Source organism: Ictalurus punctatus, chromosome 8, assembly GCF_001660625.3.
Source record: "Ictalurus punctatus breed USDA103 chromosome 8, Coco_2.0, whole genome shotgun sequence".
NCBI lineage: Eukaryota > Metazoa > Chordata > Actinopteri > Siluriformes > Ictaluridae > Ictalurus > Ictalurus punctatus.
Window position 1 is genome coordinate 30,353,903 of NC_030423.2, and position 10,000 is coordinate 30,363,902.

At 39.0% G+C, this 10,000-nt stretch overlaps 1 protein-coding gene across 3 annotated transcripts in view; it reads left to right on the forward strand.

The window, feature by feature from the left end:
• Nucleotides 1-4,370: 4,370 nt before the first annotated feature.
• The window catches only part of si:dkey-237h12.3 (teneurin-3), a 143,000-nt gene continuing 137,370 nt past the window's right edge, over nt 4,371-10,000 (forward strand). For 2 of the 3 annotated variants that reach the window (XM_053682186.1, XM_053682187.1), the window contains exons 1-2: nt 4,371-4,589; nt 4,755-4,861. In XM_053682186.1, the coding sequence (XP_053538161.1) occupies nt 4,847-4,861 (15 nt within the window). In that variant the 5' untranslated portion in view covers nt 4,371-4,589; nt 4,755-4,846. The remainder of the gene's footprint in view (nt 4,590-4,754; nt 4,862-10,000) is intronic. The other variant, XM_053682188.1, reaches the window with a different exon arrangement.

Below are 10,000 nucleotides of genomic sequence, written 5' to 3' on the forward strand. Positions count from 1 at the left end.
GGAGAGAGATGAATAGAAGTGGAGAGGATGAGGAGGAGAGGGGAAGAGAGATGAATAGAAGTGGAGAGGATGAGGAGGAGAGGAGAAGAAAGATGAATAGAAGTGGAGTGAAGGAGGAGAGGAGGAGAGAGATGAATAGAAGTGGAGTGAAGGAGGAGAGGGGGAGAGAGATGAATAGAAGTGGAGAGGATGAGGAGGAGAGGGGAAGAGAGATGAATAGAAGTGGAGAGGATGAGGAGGAGAGGGGAAGAGAGATGAATAGAAGTGGAGAGGATGAGGAGGAGAGGGGAAGAGAGATGAATAGAAGTGGAGTGAAGGAGGAGAGGGGAAGAGGAGAGGAAGGAAGAGAGGAGGTGAAGATGACGAGTGACTCAGTAAAGCTGATGATGCAGTATATGGTACATGATTAATGGACGTTTTTACTGGGAAATGAAGCTTCACAACCACGTGTTTAGATAAACAAACAACCAAACAAAAACAAACAAACAAACAAACAAACAAACAAGCAACTGATATTTGTTTATAGAATATTACAATATTAGTGATTTTATTTTTTCCACTTAAAATGCAGCTAAGTTGAAAACCTGCATGTGAATAGATATAAAATGTAATAATAATAATAATAAGAAGAAGAATAATTGTGTGTGTGTGTGTGTGTGTGTGTGTGTGTGTGTGTGTGTGTGTGTGTGTGTGTGTGTGTGTGTGTGTGTACAGTTCTTTAGCTAGTAATAATAATCAGAGATGGTTCCAGGTAGAACCCTGTTAGGGTTGTAGTAATCTAGGAGAGAGATGAATGTAAACAGAGAGGATGAAGCGATATTTTAAACTCATCCATGATTTCATGAGTATAATAAACAGGGTTTAAGGGACACAGGAGGGGTTTGAATAAACAGAACCCAGTGCTGTTCGGTTCTGTTTAGAACTCTGTAAATGATGCACAGTGAGAGCTGAGGTGCTGCTACACAGCGGGTTGCCAGATCGGTGTCGACCCCTCAACAGTGATTGGTGTTACTATGAGTTAAAGTGGATTTCATTTGGTTTAGATTTTAATAAATATACAGTTTATGTTTATTTATAGTTTATATTCCACAGTGAGAACCTCTCAAAAGCCAAAACTGTACATTTACTCAAGGCAAAAGGGACAAATGTGGTTTTTACAAAGTGTTTTTAAATAAGTGTGCTTCAAAAGCTTTCCATTTTGTGCAAATTACATTCAGGAAAATAAACACGTATCAGTAAATTATTGCTTTATATGTTTTCTATTTTTTAAAATCGTGTAATGAGAAACAGCTGGTGCAAACATATATTTGGATTAATGACGTGAACGTGTCTTATTTTCATACGACTATCACGTGGCTCCTGGTTTTTTTCCATTTTCAATGGGGCGGTAGATGATGGAGGTGACACTACACAATCGCCACAACACAAAACACACTTCAGTGATACATGAGAATGTGTGGAAACATCAGAGTAGATGTTTATCACGGCTTCTTTCAAAGAAACATTAACATGATGATGGCTTTGAAGGATCTCAAAGCACATTTGGGGAAGCAGAGCTCGCTGTATTCTATCTACAGTGAGGGAAATAAGTATGGGATGCATCAAAAATATATTTCCAATGAGGTTATAAAGATGAAATTTTCACCAGACTTCAGTATTAACTCTAGAAATCCGGAAATATAAAGAATTCACAACATTAAAGTCCATAAATAAAGTTCTGTGTAATAAAGTGGAATGACACGGGAAAAAAGTATTGAACATGTTAAGAAAAAGCAGTTCTCCAAGGTAAGGAAAGGCAAGGGACCAGCTGAAGTCTGTAAGTAATTACGCCCCCTATCTGTGTAAATGAATATCAGCTGGGTTAGTAAAGTGATGGTCTATAAAAAGGCTTTTCGTTACCACGGTGTCACACAAGAAACATCTCACGATGGGTAAAAGCAAAGAGCTCTCTCAAGACCTTCACACCCTTATTGTTATTGTTATTAACCAATTGTTATTGTATAGCAACATCACTCCGTCATCAACCGGCCACGCACAGGAGCTCCTCACAAGATCTCTGACCAGGGAGTCAGAGGAATAGTCAGAAGAGTAGCCCAAGAGCCAAGGAGCACTCGGAAAGAGCTCCAGAAACACTTGGAGGCAGCAGGTGCCATCGTCACAGAGAAAACAATAGGCAATGCTCTCCACTGCTCACATTAGCATTAAATATATTTCAGTTAGCGTGTTCAATACTTTTTTCCCGTGTCATTCCACTTTATTACACATAACTTTATTTATGGACTTTAATGTTGTGAATTCTTTATATTTCCGGATTTCTAGAGTTAATTCTGAAGTCTGGTGGAAATTTCATGTGAATAACCTCACTGGAAATATATTTACTGAAAAAAATGTTGACACGTTCAATACTTATTTCCCCCCCGCTGTACATCACTGATTATTCAAACGGACGCTGCACCAAATATCTAACAGGAGACTTCCAGAAGAACCTTGGTAGAAGCCTTAGATTACAGTTCCTCTTCACTGGAACTAAGAGGAACCCAAAAACTGTTCCAGCATGTCACTGTGCACAAAGTCGAGCTCCGTGAAGACGCGGTGTGTGAAGGATGGAAGAAGGTTGAAGAACTCGAGTGTCCTGCACAGAGCCCTGACCTCGACCCTACTGAACACCTTTAGGATGAACTGGAACTGGAGTCTCCTCACATCAACATCAGCACCTGACCTCAACCTCACTAATATACTCGTAGCTGAATGATCACTAATCCCCACAGCCACGCCCCAAAATCTAGTGGAAGTCCTTCCCAGAAGACTGGAGCGCATTATAACAGGAAAGTGGAATAAATCTGGAATGGGATGTTCAACAAGGACATATTGGTGTGATGGTCAGGGGTGCACATACTTTTGGCCATACAGTGTATATATAAAGCTAGAGAGAGGTTATCTTAATGATAAAGGCTTCCACTGAATGTATAGATTGTGCTTGATGTACAGGAGGAATGATGTTCATGGAGTTTAGTTGTCGAACCCTAGACTGTTCCCCTTCATACCAGTGTGTGATCATCAACAATCAGCATTAACACATTACACCGTCATAATAAACACTGTGTGGTGCGGCTGTGGGAAAATAATCAAGGACGAGGTGGTGTGATGACGTCAAATTACTGTTACCACCATGCAGGTGATTATTTTCCCATTACAGCACGTCCCCAAGTGTTTTATCCCTCTGATATATTCTACAGCAACACTTTTTATCTGTTTATATTTACATTCATTGCTCTGTGTTACTGCCTGTTGTTCACTTACGTTATAGCAGCTATAAACACTCCTTCCCTCACCATCCCTCTCTTTATTCTCTCTTTATTCCCTCTCTCTATTCTCTCTCTTTATTCCCTCTCTCTTTACTCTCTCTCTCTATTCTCTCTTTATTCTCTCTCTCTCTCTATTCTCTCTTTATTCTCTCTCTTTACTCTCTCTCTATTCTCTCTCTCTATTCTCTCTCTCTATTCTCTCTCTTTATTCTCTCTCTCTATTCTCTCTCTTTATTCTCTCTCTTTATTCTCTCTCTTTATTCTCTCTCTTTACTCTCTCTCTTTATTCTCTCTTTATTCTCTCTCTTTACTCTCTATTCTCTCTTTTTATTCCCTCTCTCAATTCTCTCTCTCTATTCTCTCTATTCTCTCTCTTTATTCTCTCTCTATTCTCTCTATTCTCTCTTTTTATTCCCTCTCTCAATTCTCTCTCTCTATTCTCTCTCTATTCTCTCTCTTTATTCTCTCCCTCTATTCTCTCTCTCTATTCTCTCTGTCTATTCTCTCTATTCTCTCTCTATTCTCTCTCTCTATTCTCTCTTGTTGAGAGTGTTAGAGTGAAACAGTAGTGAAGTGTAAACTCTGTACTGAAGATGTTGAAAATGTAAAGTTACAGCTTCACCTCTGACTGTTACACAGCGCTGACACTGGAGACTCCTTCCTTACACGTTGCAGATTTATAATAACTATAAATAATAATTACACATGCTTTTTCATCAGTTTATTATCACTGAAGCGTCCCTGTGAAGGAGCCGTTGCTATAGAAACGATAACGGATGCGAGCGAGCGCATGAATATAAACCTGCGCTACTGTCCGAGCCGCTGTTCTAGAGAACTAATCAACATTTGATGTCAAGATGAAAGTTTATTGAACAGTTTTATCACGACATGTTACTGAACAAGTTAATAATGGTGCTGTAGTGATATCGTGATCTAATAACAAATGCAAAACAGCCGATTTCCGATAATCGGAGATTTGGGCGGGGGTTTTATTTACATCTGGCAACCATGTTCGGATAGATTTTTTTTTTCCTTGTGTGTGTGTGTGTGTGTGTGTGTGTGTGTGTGTGTGTATGTGTGTGTGTGTGAGAGAGAGAGAGAGTGAGAGAGAGAGAGAGAGAGAGAGTGGAAGCTACAGCTGCTCTCTCTCACACACTCACACACACACACACACTCACACACACTGTAAATCCTCTCATCATCGTCTCTTCCTCCGCGCTGTTCGGATCAACTTTGGAAGTTTATTTCCGTCCAGAACCGCAATGGAGACGTGAAGCAGCCGGGGTGAGTGTGTGTGTGTGTGTGTGTGTGTGTGTGTGTGAGAGAGAGAGAGAGTGTGTGTGTGTTACATTTACGATGTGCGCGTGCAGCGGTTTTAGTTCTCATTTGGTTGTTCACACACTCAGGTTGTATTGCATGTTATTAATGCACAGTTTGTTGAACCCGCAGCTGATCCTCATTCTCCAAACACACTCAACACCTCTCTACCACAATAACTGAAAATAGAAACGCTGCAGATTGAATGCACGTGAGATGCAGTGATGAGGGACAGACAGGTCACGGATTGTTTTATTATTATTATTATTATTATTATTATTATTATTTAGTTTTGTTTACTTAATTGACGTGTTTATTGCAGAGCCGTGATTCCGAGCCACTTTCTACGAACTGTTCTCTCTGTGAGGCTTCATGTGGCATTTATTACAGCTGCGCTTAGAAATAACAGAGCTACTCTCTTATTCATTCATTCATTTATTTATTTATTTTCCCTTTATTTTCCCTTTATTATAAACCTTTATTTCAGCAGCGTAGTCATAATAGGACAAAAAAAAAATCTCTTTCAGAAGAAGGCATCACAAGAGTTACTGACCAGCATTCAGACACTAATAACAACACCGTGAATGGATTCAGAACTCAGTGACCCAGTTCTCTCATACAGCGCTTCAGATCTGATCGGAATCAATCAACCAGTTACACCGTTTACATGCCTCGTTCTGTAGAATAGTTTTGTGTCCAGTTTTCAGCCACAGATCCAGAGAGAGAGAGATAGGGAGAGGGAGAGAGAGAGAGAGAGATAGATAGAGAGAGAGAGATAAGCCATAGCAACATCATTGCACCATATTACTCATTAATTATTGACATGAACTATTGTGATAATATTCAGTATCACTGTTTGACCAAAACTTTGACTTCCTTCTCTATTTTTTTTTTAATCCACAGTAATATCGATATTAAATATCTGTAATCTCAAAGCAAGCGTATCTGTTATATAAAGCATGACATCACTCATGGGTGTGAATTTGACTTTTTCTTTATTTGTTCCTGAGCAGAAGGTCTCACCACACGAGTTAAAAATACCTTTTAGTGTCAAATCACTACTAACTCACCGTTACATCACTTCGTCATGTACGCTGGACATTTCCCACACGTTCAGCCGTGTTTCAGGCGTTTTCCGTGTCGCCATCAGCATGAACATCATCGCCTGACGAGTTTGTTTTGTCGAAACGTGCACTTTTTGGGGGGTTTGGTGTTAAAAATTAATCTTAACTTTTAGAAGTAAACACGAATTTCTAATTCAGTACAATTAGAGGTGTATAGAATTTATTTTAAAAGATAAAAACGGAGGAATAATCAGTTTATATATATATATATATATATATAGTGCTATAGTCTTAATATATAATTATGCTATAATGCATGAGTCAAATTATTTCTATCTTTTTATTTTATTTCCCTTTACAGATTTATATTTATATTTTTATATAAACAGGCGGCCCAAAATGTCCTTCAGGTTCAATAAATGTTATCTTATCTGTTATTATATTATATTATATTATATCATATTATATTATATTATACGCTGGGAGTTTATATGACTTTCTCTTGTGTACATTATTGTTCCCAGCGTGCAACTTTACTTTTAATTCAGCAATAATTTCGTTCATTTGGAGCCGATGAAGGTCTGGTGTCTGAAATATCCGGATAGAAAGAGAACTGGTCCGTTTTAATAAACGCGTCACATTCCGTTTTTGCGTTAAAATAAATCAGAAGTAGCGTTTTTTTAAAAAGTCTGCTTTTATCATCAAACGCGTGAGAGTAATTTTTGGCCTGCGGTTTATTGGTGTGAGTGTTTGAGTCGGGATTTTTATTCCCTGCACGGCTCGATTTCATTACCGTCGGAGTTTCCTGAATGTGATTATAAAACACTTTCTTAAGCGTCTCGTTGCATTTCAATTTCTGATTTTTTTACATCATGTTTTTTTCACCGTGACCACCTGCTGCTTTAAAAGCCTTCTGTATTGTGTTTGTTCCTCCGTGGTGAATAACCTCGGCGTAACGCCTCTGTACTGATTCTTCTTCATCAGGAGGGTTTTACTGACCACGTCTCTCGCTGAAAGTCTGATTACCTCGTTTTGTGCCTCGCTGCAGCCTCTTTCAGCAGAGACTCTCAATGCATCTGATTCCTGATTCATTTTTACTGCTTTAAGATATTTGTATGCGTGTGTGTGTGTGTGTGTGTGTGTGTGTGTGTGTGTGTATACTGTATGAGTTGCCAGATTATACGGTTTGTCATATTTTAGAAATCAGGACGTGGCATGTGCATGAAGACGTTTTAGTCTTTATTTTTATTTTCACTGTGTGCTTGTTGTCGTTATTTGGTCCTCGGTCATGTCTTCTGAACCGTAATCCGCTTCCTTAACTGAGATCTGAACAGGAAACACTCCACGATGAAATCCAGATGGACCGCAGTACATTTATTTACCGTGGCCTGGTCTCAGCTGTTTTGGATATTGTCTCTGGTTGGAGATAAAACACTGTTGATGAATTACAGTAGGACTGGGAGATATGGCCAGACGTATCATAGGGTTACTGATAGATATTTCATTTGAGCGTTTACATGGCTAGTGTCGCGGTAAAAAAGCCCGTTTTTACGGTCGGAGCTGGGAGCTACTAGCGTTGTGGCGTAACGGAAACAAAAACCGGCATGTAGGAGCGTGACGGAGCGAAAGCCCCTGCGACGGGGAGGGAAACCTGTCGTTTGGACGCGTTTTGCGTTAACAAATCCCACACTTCGCAGATCAGCCATGAATGCATGGGTTAGCATTATTTACATATAGATCACCTTTTCAACCGTTTCACAGAAAAGCTTTCAAAACATTCAAATTTGGAATGATCCGTATTGTAATGTCTTTTTGTCAAAATTAGGATCAAGATTAGGATGAAGATTAGGATGAAGGTCAGGATTAAGATTATAATCAGGAGTAGGATCAGGATTAAGATCAGGGTCAGGCTCGTTGGATGTTCTCCGTGTTAGTCCTGTATTGTTAACCTGAGTATGAGGAACTTTCCCTGCGTAAATACTGACGTAACTGTCGCACGTAAGCCACAGACACGACTAAAAATACATAATACGTAAAAAAACTATATTTATAAACACGTGTAATATCTACGCTTCCTGTTTGTTTGTTAGTTCTGTCCTCCACGCCGTCATGAGAGCAAACACGTGTGTATCACGGTGGACGGAAAAATATAAACAACACAGTTCCAGTGTAGATACAGTCTAAGGTTGCCAGATTGGTATTTTGTTTTGGACCATTCGTAGTTTAATTTCTAAACGTGGGGTGTGATTTTTTAAAGTATACCTGATAATCTGGGAAAATTCCCAATCTGGCAACAATCTGGTAATCTCATGTACATGTTAATGCATTGGTGTGCTTTTGTTTTAATTTAATATTTATTTATTTCCCCTAAGTATCGGGGTTAATTCAGCACTTTAGTGTTAATTTAACTCTAGGTGTTTATATGTGTCTGCTCGGTGTGTCCTTACCTGCCGCTCGCGCTAAATTCCAATTAAAATCCCATTAGCGTCTGTTTTGATGTCGTGAGTAATTGAGTCGCTCGTAAAAGACGATTAACACCTGATGAGCTTCTGGGTAATATCGCTAATGTATCATTGAGTGAGTGAGTGCGAGAAACATGACAAGGACATGATCATTTCAGCCTGAGACTATTCATCATAATCAACACACACACACACACACACACACACACACACACACACACACACACACATGGAGCTCATTAAAACCTTCAGTGGTGTCTGATTGCTCCAATTGATTTGATTGATTTTGTTGGAAATTGTGTTAATTCATGTTGCAGGCCACAATTCGGAAAAAAACAATCTGATCTCTACCATTAAGTGTGTGTGTGTGTGTGTGTGTGTGTGTGTGTGTGTGTGTGTGTGTGTGTTTGAGTGTGAGAGTGTGTGTAGGTGGGAGTACACACGCAAGATTGAACAATTTGTTGAATTATTTATTGCTAGTTTGTCGGAGCGCCTTTTCATCACCACCCAGTGATGTGACGACGCCTTCACACGTCACACTCACGACAATTCGGTTGAATTCTAAGCTCGAAAAGACGCCGTGAACGGCGAGACGAGGCGAGACGAGACGAGACGAGACGAGCTGCGTCTCAGGTTTTAAAAATAAAGTTCTGAACTAGCTAGTAAATTTGAGCTAACACTAAGAGGTATTTTATGAGCACATGCTGTCACTGAAACTGATCAGTAGCTCCCCCTACTGTTTGTCAGCATTGGTTTGTGTAGGTTTTAAGAAGACAGTAAGGACAGGTGTACACCTTGCCTAAAATGAATCTTGTGTGCCTGGACCTCACTTGGAGATCCATTTTAAATTCCATATTCAATTCTAACTGATGTCGAAAATGTTAAAGACAGATTTTTACAGTTTTTTTATCCTGGAGCGTTCTTCAGTCGTCAAACCACAACGCTATAAGATTTACCCAGAATAAAATGTCATGCTTTAGATTACGCTCACATTCCAGTCCAATATTAAAGGCATCAATTTGACAGTATTTATTATTATTATTATTATGATTATTATTATTATTATGATGATTATTAATGATAATAATAATAAATATTGTCTCTTCAAAATGAATGAAAACTCTGGCAGAAATATGTAGCAGTGTTGGAGGAGTGAACGACCTGCAGGTGATTTTAATAATCAGGGGTGGCAGTAGTCGTCATTAAGGACTGGACGATATATCAGTGTAATATCCATATTGTGATAAATGATTGTGCGATACACTTTCCTGAGATTTCAGTGGTATGGTGATATATATTTTTATTTTACATTTTTAATCATTACAAATGAAATGGTACTGAATGGAAGTCGTTGATTTTGCGTAATTTTTACAAACTTAATCTTTAAAGAAACGTATCGTCAACCTCAGTTAAACTTTTTTTTCGTTTATTTTGCAGACAGTTTTTGAGTTAAATTGTATTTCATGATAGGTATCGTATATCGTAGAACCCTCCTCGAGTATCGTGATGTGATTTTTGTGTCATATCGCCCCACCCTACTGTCATTCGTCCATAAAACCTACAGACGGGCTGCGTAGAGTGTCTTTAGTGCTGTCTGGAACCAGGGTCTGATTATAATACAATAACAGGACACTTCACACCTTTTAGTGAAGGTCAGAGTCGTTAGTTTCGACTCCACACACTTCATTTAGCATTTTACTCCTCAGGCAGATAATAACAGCGCCAAATTAGTTCACTGACTACAACACTAATTCTCAAATACGCTTTAAAAATCAAAGACGTCTGTTTCACTGCACGTTTCTCCAGCAAGGCGTGCTTTACTGTACTGTACTTTACTTTAAATGAAGAGAGT